Source organism: Brienomyrus brachyistius, chromosome 9 (assembly GCF_023856365.1).
Source record: "Brienomyrus brachyistius isolate T26 chromosome 9, BBRACH_0.4, whole genome shotgun sequence".
NCBI lineage: Eukaryota > Metazoa > Chordata > Actinopteri > Osteoglossiformes > Mormyridae > Brienomyrus > Brienomyrus brachyistius.
The window spans coordinates 17,934,389-17,953,497 of NC_064541.1; the positions used below are offsets into that span (position 1 = coordinate 17,934,389).

At 41.0% G+C, this 19,109-nt stretch overlaps 2 protein-coding genes and 1 non-coding gene across 6 annotated transcripts; 1 reads left to right on the forward strand and 2 right to left on the reverse strand.

Annotated features, from left to right (window-relative positions):
- The first annotated feature begins 90 nt into the window (after positions 1 to 90).
- LOC125749605 (sperm acrosome membrane-associated protein 4-like) lies at positions 91 to 1,292 on the forward strand. Its single transcript, XM_049027032.1, has 3 exons — positions 91 to 217; positions 594 to 704; positions 786 to 1,292. Exons 1-3 carry the CDS (start codon positions 166 to 168, stop codon positions 1,004 to 1,006), a joined length of 384 nt encoding a protein of 127 aa, XP_048882989.1. The 5' UTR covers positions 91 to 165; the 3' UTR covers positions 1,007 to 1,292.
- A 93-nt stretch (positions 1,293 to 1,385) lies between these two features.
- Positions 1,386 to 13,608, reverse strand: msh5 (mutS homolog 5). 4 transcript variants are annotated; one of them, XM_049026982.1, is made up of 25 exons: positions 13,558 to 13,608; positions 12,161 to 12,256; positions 11,768 to 11,891; positions 11,387 to 11,467; positions 10,882 to 10,935; positions 10,490 to 10,611; positions 9,827 to 9,936; positions 9,550 to 9,585; positions 9,241 to 9,323; positions 8,928 to 8,973; positions 7,939 to 8,077; positions 7,389 to 7,451; positions 7,003 to 7,131; positions 6,758 to 6,830; positions 6,311 to 6,420; positions 6,145 to 6,225; positions 5,951 to 6,038; positions 5,643 to 5,829; positions 5,283 to 5,409; positions 4,501 to 4,650; positions 3,844 to 3,918; positions 3,593 to 3,739; positions 2,342 to 2,479; positions 2,167 to 2,240; positions 1,386 to 1,740 (listed from the first exon to the last, which is right to left on the reverse strand). In XM_049026982.1, the coding sequence occupies exons 2-25, from the start codon at positions 12,248 to 12,250 to the stop codon at positions 1,635 to 1,637; spliced, it is 2,433 nt and encodes an 810-aa protein (XP_048882939.1). In that variant the 5' UTR covers positions 12,251 to 12,256; positions 13,558 to 13,608; the 3' UTR covers positions 1,386 to 1,634. The 4 variants fall into 4 exon arrangements, with proteins under 4 accessions (XP_048882939.1, XP_048882938.1, XP_048882940.1 ...); XM_049026981.1 differs by lacking the exon at positions 13,558 to 13,608 and adding an exon at positions 12,833 to 13,440; XM_049026983.1 differs by lacking the exons at positions 10,882 to 10,935; positions 11,387 to 11,467; positions 13,558 to 13,608 and adding an exon at positions 12,833 to 13,440 and having other exon boundaries at positions 10,490 to 10,545.
- Positions 13,609 to 17,861: 4,253 nt separating this feature from the next.
- Positions 17,862 to 17,933, reverse strand: trnaw-cca (transfer RNA tryptophan (anticodon CCA)). The gene has a single exon. It is a non-coding gene; the product is annotated as a tRNA-Trp (tRNA).
- Positions 17,934 to 19,109: the final 1,176 nt, after the last annotated feature.

The following is a 19,109-nucleotide window of genomic DNA, read 5'->3' on the forward strand; positions in this document are numbered from 1 at the left end:
GATTTCCACCTGTTCATCGTCAGCCTCATGATCTCTGAAGTGAATGGTATTTGCCCCAGCTGTGGGCAATCTGCCTTTCCTTAATTGGTTGCCAAGAACGATTACCTGGGCTGCAATAAAAGCTGTGCAAGGGCTCTTCTCTAGTATAGTTTTCTGAAAGGCAAAATGAGCAGAGTTCTTGTTGGTGTGCTTGCAGCCGTTGTGCTCTTTGCATTTGGTAAGTTGAAAATTCTTTCCTTGCGTGATTGTATTTATTTTTATTTTGGATCAATCCAATGGTAGGCTAATGCAGTGCAATGCTAACTGCTGCAACATACAGACTTTCTCTTGGCTGTCCAGGGTTTGGTGAGTCATGAATTATGACCTTTTTAAGTCAGTTGCTCTGGCTGCTTAGGGTCTCCTGTTTGGTCTGGACTTACTGGGCTTGGAATATCTAGGGGAAAATATTTCTGGCAATGTTATGCTAGTACTTGTATGTGGAACTATAAGGTTCTTATGTCATTTGCTTATCCCAAATGGCACTCCTTAAGTGCACACTGGTCTGCCATTAAAATCTGTAGCTCTACTGAACTAACATTCTGTAACTCTCTTAGGATACTCTCTGGAATGCTACAGATGTGACCTTGGCTTCTGGAACATGTGTTTCACCACGAAGATGACATGTAATCCAGGAGAGCAGTGTTTCAGTGGAACAGGGAAAGCTGGTAAGGCTGAATGCTGCCTTCTGAGGTGCTGCTGTAGCCTGGTTGTGATATGACATCAGTTGCATGTGCCCTCTCCTCTAGCTAATGTAATTGACATCAAGAAGAAAGGCTGTCTGCGATCTGAAGACTGCAACCAAGAGTCCATTGTGTCTTTCTTCACGAACAAGACTCTCTACTCTTTCAACACAACTTGCTGTGCCACAGATCTCTGCAATGCTGCCCCCAGGCTATCTGTGCCAGCTCCATCTCTACTGCTGACTGTTCTCATGCTATTATTTGTGGGAGTCCACTTTCAAGTTTGACGTTGCCTCCTTTTCCTACTATGGTGGGACTCTGACCATTTAACTTGTTCCTGGTGTATGTTCGATTACACTTTATGTTCACTCGCACCAGTTGGCTCACACTTTATATTGATGTGATGTACAAGCTAAAAATGCAATCGGACATTGCTGTCTTGTGACTGCTTGATTGTGTTCAAGATGCTTTTACTAGTCAAATTTGGAAGGGGGATGTGACTAATGAATTGCTGAACTGTATTGCTCTTATCTATTGTATTTAATGTTTTTCCTGAATAAATGTTGCTTATAATTCAAGTGTCTGTCTATTGGTGGCAGCAGCAACACTACTAATCCATGGCCAGTAACATGGTGACTTCTTGGCGACAACTAGCCAGCATGTTAAAGCCTACGATTTGGTGCCTTTAGTGCTGGTAAAAATGCAGAAGTACTAAACTAATGCCACCTAACAGTCAATCCTGGTTACAGTGCATCCTCTCAGTAACTACCACAGGAAGTAAAACAAAGCGGAGGGATGTTTGCTACAGTACTTCAAATTCAGTGTAAAAGCTGTGCAATACAATAGTTGTTCTCGTCAACTCACTTTGACCTTCATGCTTGTGACTAAAACTGCACTTGAGTGTTCAAATTTATGCTATAGAAGCTCTCCAGTTGCCTGTAGTTCCTCCATGTATGACTGCGTGTTCACTGATGGGTCATCCAGGTCTAGGCTCAGGAATCTTTCCACGAGATTCGAACACCTAAGATGGAAGGTGGAGCTTATTTCTGAATGGGACTTGCTTTGCAACTTAAGTGATCTTGGCTCTGCTGCTCATTACCTGCACCACTTCAGCTAGTTTATGGTATAAACCGGGTTATGATAACAGGTCTCGTCACCAGTGAATTCGTGGTCAATGTACCAAGGGGCAAAATACTGAAATGCTAGTATCTGCCAGGCAAATCAAAAACCTTCCCTGAACCTCACTAATCCCACATGTATGTATTCTTGTGTGCAATGCATGATGGTGTGCTCAACACACATGGTGTAGTCGTCCAATCAGACTACTGGGTGTGTCTGGAAAAGCTGGATGTGAATTAACTTTCCCCAAAAAATAACATTAGTGTAAGATTATTCACGCTTGACTACCCACTTGCAAATCCACCATTTTTTGCATGTTTAAGCTTACCTCTTAGTTTGCTCTGTCGTTGATGGCCGATCGATGCGTTTAATAGGCTTGCCTGCCCTGTACAGCTCAGACACCTGCGCACACAAAGCATATACTACTCTCACTGAGCTTGGACAAATAGAGCTAAGTTTCTGCTGCAACTTGGCTGCGTGGCAGTAGCTGAATGCCTGCTTACCTCCACCCCTCTCTGTACTACAGAGTGTGGCAGCCCAGCCAGAGTAGCAATGTTGGCAGCGTAACTGGACTGGCAAATACCTTCTTTTAGCTGGTACAGAAAAACCAGGTCCTCCCCATCTGCAGCAGTTTCCAGGGTCTATACAGAGAGCATGTACATAGAAATGTGCTTTAATGTTTATATAATGCACCAGAAATTGTGTGGATGTGTGTGTGTGTGTGTATATATAACCTTACCTAACCTTAACCACAAGTAGTCAAACAATATACTTGTCTTTTGGCAATTTTAGTAAATGCATTCACAGATCTTTAAGTTTGTTTAGCGATTGCATGTTCTCTCTGTCTATGGAGGTAATACTTTAATATAGACTAGTTATTTTTCAGTGCCAGTAGTTCTTCGGCAGTTACTAAATTAAGTCCTCAAGTTTGCCCATGTCCAGTGCTTCATCCAACAACGTAAAAACTGCCTCACTGCACAAAGCCTAACTGTGTATGTGATTCAGTCACACTGGAGCAGTGTCCAAAGTTAGTGCTAATATTACTAGGTAGCCAGGGCATAGATTAATGGGTGAACTTCACAATTCTTCTCCCATTCCCACATGACATATGTGGTGATATTTTAACGGCTGTCAGTTGGTGTGTGTAAACGGGGTATAAGAGAGCGAGCAGAGAATTAAGTCGTTGTCCCTCACCTACCTAAATGCCTGCCCTGTTTACCTACCTCATTCCCACCTCAACCTAAGTAAGCTCATTTTATGAGAGCTTATGAGTGTCTGCTAAATGACATAATATAAGCTACAATTAGTGCCCTTAACCAACTGAATTCTGTAATGCAGGCGAGGGGGGCTGGGGCAGGAATGGGGCTTCCAGAGCGAATCACCAAGGCGCTAGATTACAAGACTGATTGGTTGGATAGATGTTATTTTTCCTGTGGCAGCAAAGATTTCGGAGTGGCCAGCCGCACACAGAGAAATGGCCACTGGGAAGTTCAACGGCCAAATGAGGGCCAGTCGCCGATGAAATATATCAAGGCACAGCAAGATATCATACTGGGGCCTCTTAGCAGCAAAATTTCAAGCTTCTCTTTGTTGCCAGTTTACCCCTGGAGGAAATTCCTCATGCACAGAGCCAAAGCTAGGATTGGAACCCACAATACTGGCGATGTAACCCCACGGTGTTACCTACCGAAACAGAGGTTGGTATAATAGTTATTTTACATGCTAGGGTTAGCTTAACAACCACAAACACAAACCAACAAGGAGAGCTGAGGAGAGGGTGCTAGCAGGCCCAGCTGAACCAGGCTGTGAAAATTGGTAGCCAGCAGGATATGTGGACACTGAGTGGGAGGTTTCTGCAACCAGAAGTTGACACAAGACGCCAGGAGAGACAGGCCGTCTACCTGGATTCAAAACAAACAGGTAATCAATCACTCCACCCCACAGAGATGCACTCTCCACCCTCCCCATGGAGAATCTCCTTTTTTTCCCAGCATCTCAGGCTCACCGTGTTGGTCCCTTTGCCAAATTCATCAATCAGCACCAAAGAGGCCCCTGTGCTGTTGTTCAGAGCATAGGCCATCTGGAGGAGGTGGAGGGAAGGACAGGCACTGTCAGAAATTCTGAACTCCGGACAGAGACCACAAAGTGGCAAAATTTGTTTGAAATTAGTTTCAGGGGAACACATTTTCCAGTTTCAAAGTTCCTTCTATATAATTCATTATAGATAGCAATGATGAATAATTCAGACATAGACATTACTGACTAGAGAGGATCATAACATGAAACAATGTACGGAAATAGTATCTGTTCCAGATGAGTGGGTGGAGCTGGTGGATTTCACTATATAAGTACATAAGAACTATACAAACGAGAGGAGGCCATTCGGCCCATCAAGCTCGCTTGGGGAGAACTAAACTAATAGCTCAGAGTCGTTAAAATCTTATCTAGCTCTGATTTAAAGGAACCCAAAGATTCAGCTTGCACTACATTATCAGGAAGGCTATTCCATACTCTGACTACGCGCTAAACATTACACGTGTAAACATTTAACATTGATATACATCAAAATGAATGTGTCATACCTGACTGAGAAATAACTGAAATATTCTAAACTCAATTAGTATGTGTAGCCATGCATGTAATTATACTTGCTGAGACTTACCTGATTTAAGTCAATCATGAAGGTGCTCATCCCTACAGACACGGATTCACGACTTTGCATCCGTGTGAAAATGCAGTCGACCAATCCGATCTCTGCCTCTTTCGCTGGCACATCAGACCCAATCAGTGCCATGAACACAATCAGGCCAACCTATCCGACACAGAATATGTATACATATCTTCGTGGCCGCTTTATTAGGTATGCCTACACAGTACGACCCCCTTTTATCTCCAGAACCACTATAAGGGTAGACGGTCAGAGTCTTTCTGCACACCACTGCTGTACTGAGCCATTATTGTTGCACTAGTGGCCTGGCTGTTAGCATAATAAGTCTTATCTAACCTCACTTACAAGGGCTTTTCAGTCACTGAAATGTGCACCATTCTGTGTAAACTTTCAAAACTATAGTGCATGAAAATCCCAGAAGAGTGACTGTTTCAGAGATGTTGGGGCCAACAAATATAGCACCAAAAATCACAACATCTAAAACTGCACATTGCATGCCTCGGCCACTCTAAACCTTAGTTTCACAGTAAACGCTTGACCCAGTTTGTATGCTGTATATAATGAGTTGTAGCCACATAATTTACTGTTTATAGGGGAAGGCATACCCAATTAAACTAATTAGGAATCCAGTTTTAGCCACATGATTTTCTGTACATGTCAATATGTAATTAAACTTACATCCCAAAATACTAAACACTGTTAAATGAAACACAGTAATCTAGAGAAAATATGAATAGCCTGTGTGTGAGTAGATATGCGTTTGCCAGTTTTCCTGCCTGTTTGAGGTAGATGCTCTTTCCTGAAGAGTTTGGTCCAGTCAGGACCTTTACTTTGCCCACTCTCTCTGAACTGGACAGAGGGTTAGGAACAAACACAGCGGAGCACAGCTCCAGCAGGGGGTGCCTGTGAGTCAGACAGAAGGAGACACGAATTGGTGATGTTGGGCAATTTAGGTCCAGAAGCTACAAATCCACTCCAAGATTTTGCTTCTACCAACCAGTTGAACATAAAGAGTCACAGTCACAGAGTACTAGTTGGTAGATTCAAAATCCAGGATTTGTAGCTCCTTGATCTGAAATTCTCAACGCTGTGATCCTAAACTTTGCTACCCCCAAGAAGACAAGTAGAGTCCCTACCTAGCCTGTTTGAGGTTTAAACATGAGTGAGGAGACAGCAATGGGGAGCAATAGCCATTCTCCTGAGAGACCTGGGCCAAAGCCATCAAGCAGTCCAGCTCCGCACTCAACTGTAGGACCTTGTAGAGACAGCTGCTGCGCTGGAGCACTGTGGCCTGCAGCTGGGTCATGACTGCGGTCTCCATGTCTAGTAGAAAGCAGGACACCACCACAGTGAGAGAAACAGGCATACTGCAAGACAGATATCACTACAGTCACATGAAGGGATGCAGAGAGAGGGCAGAAAATGATACTGCATAAAAGGACACCTCTGATATCACAGTGCAGGTCCCCCAGCATTCTGTCTAGTTCTTTGGTTCTCTCACTGCGGTAGTGCAGACGCTCCTCTGACAAGAACTGACCATCAGGGAGAAAAATTTAAGGGTGCGTTCTTCATTTTGTTTAAGCATTCTAGTATAAAACATTCATGCTGAGCTTAAGTGGAAATAGGAGTTTGTCTCACCATGAAATCAAGTCCCTCAATCTGAAAGTCCTCTTTTTCAATCATGCTAGGCAAACGAGGGACAGACAGCAGAAACCCAATCTGTGGAGAAGGGGAACCAAGTTCCATCAACTAAGACAGATAAAAATACTTACAGACAAACAGACAGCAAAGGCGAACGTCTGACCAGAGGGATGTAGATGACACTGCAGGACGGGATCCGTGAATCCAGGTTCTCCAACTCTTTGCGAGCTACTTGTGTCAGGAAGTCAGACAGCCCCATCATCCTTCTCTTCTCTGGTCATGGGTGAAAAAGCGAAGCTGAGTCATTTCTCACTTATGCTGCTGCCATACCTGCGTTGTTGTCTGGTTCCCAAGGCTTCACTGCTCTTTTTGCCCAGATGCAGAGGTGGATAGTTCATGCCCAGAATGTAAAAAAGACCAAGATTTTGTTTCATCCAACCAGTTGAGTGACTGCGACTCTTAGTTAACTGAGTAAAATCTTGGTCTGTAATTTTACTTTCTGGACATAAAATTTCCATCTCTGCCCAAACGGTGCCCATTCTTAACACCCAGATTCCAAGCTCGTTAATTTTGAACAGACCTTAAACCAGGCCATCAGGCTAAGACTTACTCTCGTCAATTTCGGGGTCTACGTTGGGTTTGACAGTGAAACGATTTTCGGCTAGACTGCCCTCAAAGTCGACCTGTGGCCAGGTTTCAAAACAATGACATAAAAACATAAACAATGACCAAATTATTAAGGAAAAAGGAAATATTGCACTGACGCAGAAAACTTCAAAAACTTCTAAAGGGACCAAAGCGACGTGTATAGAGCCCTGCCAAGGGTCACTTCAAATTTAAAGCGCGCCAACTCACCACTTTGCTAATAAGGGAGGCGATGCAATATAAGTCCTCGGTAAAACTCTCGCTGATCTCTCGAAATAGCTGCACAGATTGCGGCAAGGTGCGGACTGTGTCTCTAATACACACTGCACTGTAAACTGTCTGCAGAGCCAAGATGTATATAATAATATATAACAGCACAGCAATATAATACGTACATGTAACACAAACTGTAGAACACCACACATATATGCATTTGCTTATATTCTTTATCTAAAGTATATTGTCCATATATAAGGCGGATTGTTGTGGCGAATGCACTGTAACTGCTATTGACAATACATTAAGACCTGTATTATACTGATATTGACTTACATGTGCATTGATGATTAATTTATAGTCAAACAGTAACATCCTACCTTGTAGAGGCTCTGCCAATCACTGACTTTAGTGTGAGACTGGGACATTCTGTATAATAATGTCTGTAAACAAACAGCATCAAATCATGTATGAAAACAAACATCACCATACTGTATACCTGTTACAAGAATTCACAAGAACACTTATCAAGTAAAGGCATTAAACTAGCTAAAATGAAACTGAAACTCACACTACTAATCACAGAGTTAAAATAAGTGGACTAATAAGCGAATAAATACTACCAGAATGATTTTGTTCTTGTATGCATATATTTCTGGATATATATATATATATATATATATATATATATATATACACACACACACACACACGCACGTATTTGCATGTATAGAAATAAATAATAATAAATAATAATAATATTCAAACTCTGCACTATATTTCAAAATATTAAACATATACAGAGAAATGCTATATAGATGAATTAGGCAGGTGTAATCTTAGCCAGACAGTAACCTTGAATCACCCACGTTACTGAGTATGACTTTTATGGGAAGTTTAATGCATGCCAGGGCGTGTGCTCTGTGTTACCGGGATGCTCCTGATGTTGCGCAGGCAGCCCTGCAGCGTGTTCAGCGTGTCGGCACTGCGCGGGGAGCTGAAGAAGCGCACCACTTCCTGCCTCCTGGTCAGAATGCTCAGGTCTCGGGAGGGCCTCAGGAACCACTGGCTGGGAAAAAGAAGGGGAGCTATATCCAGGGAGGAGCCATCTGCTCATGAAATGGAAGGAGCAGGGAGATGGAGTGGAGGCAGAGGGGAGCGTGCAGGAGACAGCGGCCATCCAGCCATCGTCACATTTTGGGTCAAGGCTGCATTCATTTGGAGCTTCTCTCAAAAATCATGGGGTTTTAGGAGGAAGGCATCCGGGATGGGATTTAGTTCTTGACTGATATAAACCATCATTATTATCATACATGCTGGTCCTGTACAGATAAGTATTCTTCAGTTGATTACTTGTGACTGAGCAGGTATATCATGGTTCATTTTCTGCAGAGGGATGAAACGGCCTAGAGAATAGCGACAGCTTTAAACTTCGGTCAGTGCATGTTAAAACGTGAGCTACAAAAAGGACAGAGAATTAAACAAAGAAACAGATTTAATAATTTAAATTTAAACTATTACTCTAGTAAGAGAAAACCAGGAGGCAGAGAGGATATGAGTATGAAGACAGAAGAGGGAAGAAGGAAGAAAAAGAGAAGAGAAAAGAAAACACATCTCTGGACAGCAGGTGGCAGAGCTGCAGCGGGGATCACGTGACTTTTCACTTTGCACAATGCAGTGATGGGTACAGTGAGCCTTTCAAAGCCAGTGCTGGTGACTTTCTCAGCTGCCAATCACTAGCTGCTTTTGCCAGCTTCCTACCAGTTTCCTTTGAACTGAACCAGGCAGTGACTGACAGCGCCCAGTATGACACCCCACATGCAGTCGGGCGTCAGTTTACCTCGGTATTACCTAGAATTATCTGACCTGTATTTTTGTGTAAATATTCAATTTGAATGAAATTACTGAAAATGACTTACCGGAGCAATCTGGAGCCAAACTTAGACCTGCAACGATTTAAAATCCCTAAAACACATATGCATTTATGGATTCATTAAAACGATATACATCTCTGAAATATAGATATGTACAAGTTTACCTGAGAACATTTTAGCATATATGAATTAAATAATCTGATACATTTAGCATATCAAAGTGTACCTCACAAACTATGCATCAATATGTCCTGAAGTTCTTTATTAAGAAAAATACAGCAGTACTGTGGTTTAAGTGGCAGGAAGATTCCGAGCACATACAGGCCCCAAAGACCTAAAGTCTGCCTGTGTACCTCACCATAGAGACTGAGACCTTCCTTCTCTCCTGACTGCAGCTTGTACACAGAGGGGTGCAGCTCCAGTTTGAAAACCTGGAGGACACTAATATGATACACCAATCCAAAGTAAGTGAACCATTTAGTACCTCGTAGGGAGACAGCACCACAGGGAGCTGAGTCTACTGTGCAGCAATATGTAAAAATATAGTAGTTGCAGCATTAATCTTATCCTGAAATGGTCCACTGAACTATCTAGTTGTAGGAATTTTAAGGCTCTGTGAATAAAAGAGTCAGTAAATATATTCTGGGAATTAATAAAAATGACTGACCTGTAAGTGTCTCTGTCTACAAATACCACATCTTTCCTGTCAACGAATAGAGTAAAACTATGAGAATTGACACCAAATACATGATACGAAACATACCAAAAAACTTCAATGTAGGGGGGCAAACGCATAAACAATAACAGAACAAAAAAGAAACTATGATAAAGAATTTGTGACAGAGATAAGAGGTATCTTTGCCCAGTGACAAGAGGGAGCATTGTCATGAAGACCAGTAACAGATGCATATATACAGAGTGGATACAAGGAAACACAGTATTACAGTGTGTATGGGAGGAAATGAAAAATCGGAACTCCCACGCTGCTGTCCTCAAGCTCGACCCCAACCCTACGCCTGTCTAGGCATTTCAGCAGCGCCCCCAAAGACCGCATCTGGAAGGAGGAAGAAAGAGCAGAGTAAACAGGAATGGTCATGAAAATCAAGTACAGCCTTGTACTCGATGTGAACAAACATACGGGATAACTGATTACACAATGCAGTACAGAGACAGAACGCTGGGCACACTGAGCTACAAAGAAAAATACTGAAACCTCCTAGTTAGGAAATCAATAAATCACACTGTAACAAGCTTGTGTTCTTAATGAACCAGTATTTTCTCAACAAGAAGAAGTACGTATAAATTGTACACCCAAAGATCTATGACAATCAATTAAATGGCATTAAACAATTATAATATAAACATTAACAATTAACAAAAACAAAAAATTGTGGGATCTATATTTCAATTCTATAACAACTAAAATAAAACTGATGCACTATTAAACTAATACATCCATCCTTCCATCTATTTTCTGAAAACGTTTGTCCTATTCAGGGTTGCAGGGGGTCCAGAGCCTGTCCTGGAGCCTACAGGTGCTGATTACTCATTAATATGTAAGTGATCTGCATCATTTAAAAAACCATAGAATGAAGAAGACCCTTTACCATGAGAGTGCAGTCAAAGGGGATGCAGGAAGAAAGGTAGGGGATTCTCTCTGTCTCTGTGACGGAAGAAGGAAGGAAGGGTAGGTGGGCTGAGAGCAGTCTCTGTTTGGTGACCTCCACTCCTGGGAAGCGTAAGCAGAGTGGAGAAAGAGATGAAGCAGAATTATAAAGTGGAGCTGAATTATAGACCCAACGTTAGACCCTTGACTATTTACACCTTTGTTTTGGTAATTCCAAAACCTTCTCCATGTCAATAACAATGAGCCTTTAGAGGAAAACTGTTCAACTTCATTTTAGCCTATACACTGTTTTTTCACTTTTTACTGCAAACGTAATAATTTAATTGTACATTAACCAACCAGGAAATCAAACAGATGAACGTTTTGTCTTACCAAAATCAACATTAGGATAGAGGACAATCTCTGGCTTGTTATATGAGCTTCTCTCTGTGATTGCAAAACAAGGAAAATGAAGATCAGATTACATACTGTATAATAACATTTTAAATATACCAAATAATAAGTGACTGTGTTCAATGAATATTTTATATTTTACCAGTTTTAGTAAATTGGCTGAAATGCATATGGTGCAGCAATCAATACAGTATTTTAGGAGCCAAATATTATTACTGGATAAAGGAAACATTTTGGAATATTGTACCAAATTATTCTGTATGTCTAATACACCTCCCATTGCACATTTGTGAATATTATACAATGCAGAAACAGGGGTCTTCTGAGGTCATCAAATCTAACATGGGTAACAGCCTAAAATGTCACCAGTGGATTGCTGATATGAAACAGGACTCAGCAGATGCTCTTGAATCACCTGCCCGTTTGGCACACCTGCTCATGCCTGCACAGTCACTGCACGGAGACGCTCTTTCCACTAACTCACCAATGGCCTTTAAAAACTTCGCCATGCTGTGCTCCTGTTTAGCACTGGTAATAAGCACACTAGGGCTGACCTCCTGCACGACTGGGAGAGAGTGGGAAAACTGGGAAAAAATTCACCCATAGCAGAGTTTCCCAATCCGGTTCTCAGGGACCCACAGTCGGTCCATGTTTTTGCTCCCTTCGAGCTCCCTGCCAAACAGTGCACATTTTTGCTCACTCCCAGCTCCCAGGCAAAAACATGGACCGACTGTGACTGCTGATGACCAAACTGGAAATCACTAATCTACAGGATTACAGAGAGTAACAAACAGGTGTAAATACAGCCTTCATTGAGGCTTTCAGTGAATTTAATGTCAGCAAATCCGTCCCATCCTGCAGGTACCTCTGTCTAAAAGCTGCAGGTTGTGATCGTCCACAGTGTCCATCATGTAGTGTAAGTTGTAGTCCTTACTGTCATAGAAGCTGAGCCCCACCTGTCCATGGTGAACCAGTACACTCAGGTATACCTGAGAGATGCAGAAATTAAGGCAGAGGCATAACTTTTGCCTATTCTGTATAAAAAAATAATGTGCAGTCTATTAAATATTAATGAAATTTCATAAACATTTAACCCCCATTTAACTGTACATGTATCACTAAAAATCAAAATACCCTGCCTTGAGGCAAAAATGAATATATTGCTATTAGTTTTTGCGATTTAATGTGTTATGCCTAATTCACTGAATAAAAAAGAGATGTCTTTACAAGCATAACAATGTAGGTGTGTGTCCCTCACCTCGTAGGACTCCTCCTCCTCATCTTCCGGAAGGCTCCCTGGCCTGGCGCCCATGCCCCCACCCTCAGGACCCTCACTGGACTGTGCCATTCCACACTAATGGGCATTTTTTAATGAACCACAGTATAACCACAAAGCAAAAACATGTGAAATGGTGTAACAAACCAGTTGCGACAAATCCCCCGTGCCCCCCTCCCCCATTTCAATTTTTTTATATAATTATCTAAAATAACTGAACATCGTTCATTTTTTTCAACACAAGTTAAAACATACACAAAATACTTCAAATGCAGTAATGATGTGAATTATTTTGATGCTGTATACATTTTCTACTAACCGATTTTATGTATTTGGTAGTGATATCACTTTATATTGATGAACTTATTCTCAATAAAAATAAATGAGAGTGTCTATTGCTAGTGTATACGAAGTAACGCGGGGTTCTCAGCGGACCATTCTGGTTAATAAATACTATAAATAACATTTTAAAAATTATTTTAGTATCATACCAGTGAAGAACAAATGCTATAAAATCATACATGTTATTCAGTGCTCCACAGCTGACTCACTCGCTATAGTATAACTTGTATTCATTAGCCATTGGTCGTATTTATTGGCTATTTATTGAGGGTTACGTTAGAAATGATGACTGACTTTTCAAACTTAACTTACCCGAGGCTAAAGACGATGAGGGCAATGTGACAAAATAGCGAATTAATTACAGGTCTATTTTAACCCTTATGACAGAATACTGAACTAAACTGCCTTGCTAACGTATTTATTTCACGAGATGTGACGTCGTTAGCTGGAAGCTAAAGCTAACGCGGTCCGTTATCTGCTAGCCGCCCGACCAGCTAAAGCTAACGCGGTCCGTTATCTGTTAGCCGCCCGACCAGCTAAAGCTAACGCGGCCCGTTATCTGCTAGCCGCCCGACCAGCTAAAGCTAACGCGGTCCGTTATCTGTTAGCCGCCCGACCAGCTAAAGCTAACGCGGCCCGTTATCTGCTAGCCGCCTAACCAGCTAAAGCTAACGCGGCCCGTTATCTGCTAGCCGCCTAACCAGCTAAAGCTAACGCGGCCCGTTATCTGCTAGCCAGCTAGCTACGCTTTTCTTCGGTTTTGGCTGCTAGCTAGTTAGCCAAATAGCCTAAGCTGCTAAATCTGTTTGTTCGCAACCAATATAGGTAGTTGTTGAAATATTCATGGATAATAGGATGTATTAGAAGTGGGTACGTTTGTTGAATGTATATAATACCTTTAGCAAAGTTTTGACACATTTTTTTTTCGTAGAAAAAAATATATTTTTGGAGTATTTCTTTTGGCCAAAAAAAAATTATAGTTACAGTGTGAATTCAATAGAGAAATATTCACTTTTCAGGTTGAAAACAATAAATACCTGGAAAACTATGCAGGTGTGCCTTGGGGGTTGGGGGGAGTTAAGATGATTCCAAGGAGCCCTGAGTGACAGGGGCCCTAAAAGATTTGGAAAATAACTGGATTGGTCCAGACTGGGGGGCCCAAAATCTCTAGCAACGCCCCTGAACCTACGTAAGCTGCCATCTACGACTTTGCCTTGTGTTTATGATGTCCAGATGGGGGCGCCACAACCTAACACATCACACAGTTGTGAAAAAAATGTGAATAATGCTTCAGATTAATTCATTTTTGTGGCTCATTTCCAACGACAGTAAAATATCCATGTGTGAGAGAGGGTATGCTTGTATTTCTTTGCATTTAACTTGTGAAAAATTCTTGTGGGTTGTCAATGACTCTAAGAAAGCATGTAATTAATCGATTAATCCTATGGTAAATATTGAAGTGGATTGAATTGAGTGTTAGGTTCATGCTATATTGAAGCACTTGCAATATTTACTGTGCAGAGTGGCATGCATTTTCTAGCAACGTGCCATTATCTGCACTAAACATTAACTACATTTTGCGTCGAGGAATTATTGTTTTTCATCTGCAAGGACTGTTTATTTACATGAAAGCCTCATGTACTTGAGCTGATACTGCTGGATTTAATTACCACAGAGTAAGGAGAATGTAGGAAGTAAAAGGATTGTGGTGGTCCCATGAGATTCCTCTGCACCAACTGCGTTGCAGAGCTTGACGTTAACTACCAGGACAAACTTCTCTCTGGTCAGGCTGCACAGGGAGGAGAGGACACAGATATTCTCATACAAGACAACATGGCCGCCTCCTGCAAATGGGGATAAAGTCTTAAAAATGCACATGCGAGTCAAGAGAGCAGCATTTTCTGGGGCTTGTGGGGAGAAAAGTGGCTTCTCTGACACGCATGAGCTAACTACACATTTAAATTACTACTCATTACCGCCATGCTTGGAGAAAACAACACCTTCCACACGAGTGTTTTCATTCAGAGTGGAAAGTTATGAGTCCCATAAATATCAGTTTTATCTTAAACTGAACATTATACGGTATTCTACATTTATTTACCTGACACTCAAACGAAACATGTAGTATTTAAAAATATGTATTTCATGCACTGTTTAATTACAAATAATTCCAACAAGAATAAGAAAGAGCTGACAAAGTAAGACCGAGTACAGAAAACTCCCGTCCTGAAGGCCCAGATGTAGGTTTACCTCTCAGCTTATGATCATGTGACACAAGGTTTTTCTCCTTATTATACTGACACAGGGCGTGGTCCATTTTACCGCACTTCATTGTGCAAGTCATTATTTGGATGGGAAGTAACCTTAGTCAATGTTCTTCATAAACAGGTAAAAAAAATAATGCTCATCAAAAGCCAAATAAATGCATAATCCCTGGGGTACAATCCCCATACAGTGAACAGTCCCTGACAGGTTCTCCAAACTGAAAATCATTGTGTAACTTGAAGGATGCATCATGACCTGCAAGACTCTGACGGGAATGGTGGTTTCCCGGCGATGGTGCAGTTTCCGTAACTGGAAGGTTCAAGACCGAGAGACCCGGAACTGTAGCATTTGCATCAAAGCGAGTGGATTCTCACTTCGGTTCCCAGCCGGAAACCTGATGCAGTCCAGTGGAGAGATGGGAGGAAACACGCAGGTGTAACACAACAGAGGGACTAATAGAGATACTAAGTAAGAAATATCATCAGTAAGAAAGAAAGGCATCAGATATCGGATATTTATTGACGTGATGCAGATATATGGCAGCTCAATTTTCATGCAGCTGCTCATGTACTATAAGTATTAGCATATAAACAGCAATTTAAAAAGGGGGTGAATTTTAGTAGAGTAACGATGTATCTACCTTGACTAAGGTAAATCAGCAGTATGACAATTTTACCAGCAGTGGTGCCATATATCAATCCCCTGTAATTTTCACTCCTTCTTTGTTTACTTGCCAACAGATGCGCAGAAATAACAAAAAGCAAAGGAGGCGAGACATTATTGCTGTTTTGGTTTTTCAACTTATTTCCTAAAATTACAAGTCAAAGTCTTTATTTGTCATGTGCAAAGTATGACAGGGACATCCATACAACGGAATGCTTGCAGTGATGCTCAAAAACTCACACATACAAGCACAAACACAAAATACGAAATTGCTGTTACACATACAATTACAAATAAGATAAATAGGCTATAAGGTAATAAGCTGCAGGAGGAATAACAAAACAGATCTTGTAAAAAAAGATCAGCGTAATGAAATGACAAGGTCTTACCTTTTGCAGCTGACTGCTCTTCACACAATGTCTGTTTTGCTTTTCCCAAATATCATATTCAGTCAGTGTTTGGATTGCTGTGATGTTTTTCCCCACTTTCCATATCAGTGATCTCAAAATATTTCTCCACCCTAGTGACCAATTCAGTTAGCTGTTTACAGTTTAATGACAAAACTAAAGTTATTATGTTATTTGTCTAAATGGAAACTAACAGTGCATGAAAAGCAAAGGTATGAACAAACTATTGTTACATTTAACAATATAAGACCATAGCAGCATTAACTCAAAACCACGTAAAACTCCTGAAAGGGGAGAGGCAACGAGGAACAGAATGCAGAAATGACATCAAATTAACATGATTTCCTGATACATGATGTTAAGCAGAGAGCAGGTGCAGTCAAGTGACTTGGAATCCTGTGACTCCGGGAAATTGAGGTAGAGAAGGGAAGTGGAGAACAAACAAGCTCAAGGAACGTAGATGAAAGTTGAGTATTTACAGGAGGATTGACTGTTATCCTTCACAAATGAAATGTTTGAATATGAAAAGAGAGAACAGGTTTGGGGTGTAATGACTTCTGGCCGCATGCTCTCTATACTTCTCTTGGATTTAAAGCTAAACACACCTTCTGACGAATTGGTTTTGATTTGGAATAACAATACATGACTATTTAAAAGCATTGCACAACCAAACCCACCTACATTACTACAGCATAAAAATTCCATAGATCAACTTTCCAAAGAGGCGGCTGTTATGACTGCTTGGCTTATAATAAAGCCAGTGCTGTTCACATTGTGTTCTTGTTCTTACATTTTGATTACAAGTACAAGCATATATCTATAGCCATGGAGGAAAATACCACACAACACAGTTTTCTCATCCCTGCATTTACAATTTAGGTTTAAACTCAGATCAGTTTTCTTGAGACTGATTAAACACACATTGACCTGGGGAAATCAGATATGATGAAATTGTAATCACTAGCACTATTTGGTTCTTTATTCAAACATAATACTGATATTACAAAATGTTGAAAATGCCAAAGCTTGTGTTCAGCACTTTTTAAGTGTTCCAATTTAACAAAAGCTACATTCCTGTGGAGGATAGTCTTCAACAGAGTTATTTCTGTATCGCTCCAGTATGTAGAGCAAAATGCAACCTCGGCTCTGCAAGTTCTGCAGAAATCACTTGTACACATCTAATTTTGGAGTACGTTTTTTTTTTTACATCTTTGTAAAATTTGCATATTCCTAACACATGTATCTTAAGTCTGAGCTCAACAAACTCTTGACAACAGGAACATTCTTGCTCAATGTAACAATTGCATCAGTCCTTCCAACCACACCCAGTCGGGTCCCACTCTGCCTCCCCTGGATATTAGTCACACCCTTGGCTCATCTACCTGGTTAATTTGCATGGATTAAAAACATCTAGTTTTTCAGTTAACTCCTTGTGAAGTACTGAATGTTCCACCATGCTGAGTGGCTGGTTGATGGTCTGTTTTCTGTGTCTGATCCTTGCTTACGTTCCGTTTTTCTTGCGATTTGCATTTATGAGCATTTATTTGCATTTATTATACTGTCTGAATCGATTGTGTGGCTTGGTGCACTAGTTCAAAGTATATGGATTTAGGTCATGCCTTGGAATTGTTTGCCTTTGTTAGCCTGGACCTGGAGGACGTTCCACAAAGCAGGATTTCACAGTTAGTGGGGTTCAACTTAACTTAATTAAGCTAACTGAGAAATCCTGCTTCATGCTTTTATTCGAAGCAAACAGCATTTTCCAAACATACGGTTATATAAGCGCTTCTCCTCTAACTGATATACATTTCTGACAATCTTTAGTTGGGTATACAGTAAATCTATTTCATGGACATGAGTATATACCATGTACCTACTACTACATCTCTGACTATGAGTAAGTGCAAAGAGGAATAAACTACTCCCTAGGCCTCAGGATTCAAAACAGCTGCCTTTCAGATACTGTACTGAACCCAGAGTCCTCTCCCACCACGTAAAGGTAGGACTGACCCTGACGTGATTTGAACACGCAACCTTCTGATCTGGAGTCAGACGCGCTACCATTGCGCCACAGGGTCATCTTACTGCTAGGACCTCAGACAGCAATGAGAAGCTGATCAGCTAGACATCCTGTAATAATATTTCATGAAGCAGATCCCCGGGCACCTCCACAGAGCAGATAGCAGTGAAATGGAGTAGGGGGCTCTGTCACCATCATATAGTCAGTCCTCCTAACCCCCTCACCAAAAAAAAAAAAAACAATCATACTTTGAGTAGGGGGAGGGACTAAAACCTGTATAGCAGAATAACAAGTACTCAGTTTTAAACCAATTTAAATAACTTATGAAACCCCTTTAATTGCATATACAGTATAAAACTAGTATGCACCACCATAAAAGTGTAATTTTATGAATGTTGTATTTTATAAGTCTGTGGGGAAATGAAAGAGGCACGAAAATCTTAAGTGACATCACATCTGATTTGACAGCTACATTCGGCCGGGAAGCAGGACCATGGAAGGTGTATCTAGCAGAACTGCGGAGTTAAACTTCTTCAGACTGGTTATCAGAAAATGTGCCAGAAAATTTTCTCTGGCTGCTTTCAAGGAAGCTTTTTACTTGATTTAATTTTGACATATAACATGTCTGGGGTTACCTAAAACAGGGGTTCACAAACTTTTACACCATGTACCATTTCAAAGTATTACACTGGTGAAGAACTTCTCGGGGGAGTCGGAAATGTAGGTTCGAAGGGTGAACTGAAAGTGAAATTAAAAATAGCATAAATATTTGTAATGTTCTGGAACAGTCAGTTTTATTAAAGCGTGCAGAGAAGGGAGGGCTATGCTGAATGTTACATACACAAAACTGGTCCACATAAATACAAACCAGGAAGGCTACAGCACAACTTACTATTATACCTGTAAAGAGATTCTGGTCTGAAGATTGACAGTACTCCACTTCCCAAAGGACTTAATTGAGGGGTTTTCAAAAACAGCTAGTATCCTGAAGGAGTGTTCAACGCTCTCTGCTTATAACATAATAACAATCATGCATTTCAACAATGAGTAATGACGCATATAGAATTTCTATTGCTAAAAAAAGTGAGAATTAACTTTCAGTTGGGTAAGCAGGGGATGAACAGGCCATGAGGGCAGTTGTTCTGTAGTTTTGAGTTACCTTTTGAAAGGAAACCGTTGGCCTCAACGATTACGTGAAACGTGACAGAGATTAAATGATACGCATATAAGAAGC

Excerpts from the sequence above, each read along its gene's own strand:
- LOC125749605 (XM_049027032.1), top strand. The coding sequence starts at position 166 with ATGAGCAGAGTTCTTGTTGGTGTGCTTGCAGCCGTTGTGCTCTTTGCA. Across the intron at positions 218-593 it reads CGTTGTGCTCTTTGCATTTG|GATACTCTCTGGAATGCTAC; the intron begins GTAAGTTGAAAA and ends TAACTCTCTTAG. Across the intron at positions 705-785 it reads CAGTGGAACAGGGAAAGCTG|CTAATGTAATTGACATCAAG; the intron begins GTAAGGCTGAAT and ends CCTCTCCTCTAG.
- msh5 (XM_049026982.1), bottom strand. The coding sequence starts at position 12,250 with ATGGCACAGTCCAGTGAGGGTCCTGAGGGTGGGGGCATGGGCGCCAGG. Across the intron at positions 9,937-10,489 it reads CCTTTGACTGCACTCTCATG|ATGCGGTCTTTGGGGGCGCT; the intron begins GTAAAGGGTCTT and ends TCCTCCTTCCAG. Across the intron at positions 6,831-7,002 it reads CCTCCCTTATTAGCAAAGTG|GTCGACTTTGAGGGCAGTCT; the intron begins GTGAGTTGGCGC and ends ACCTGGCCACAG.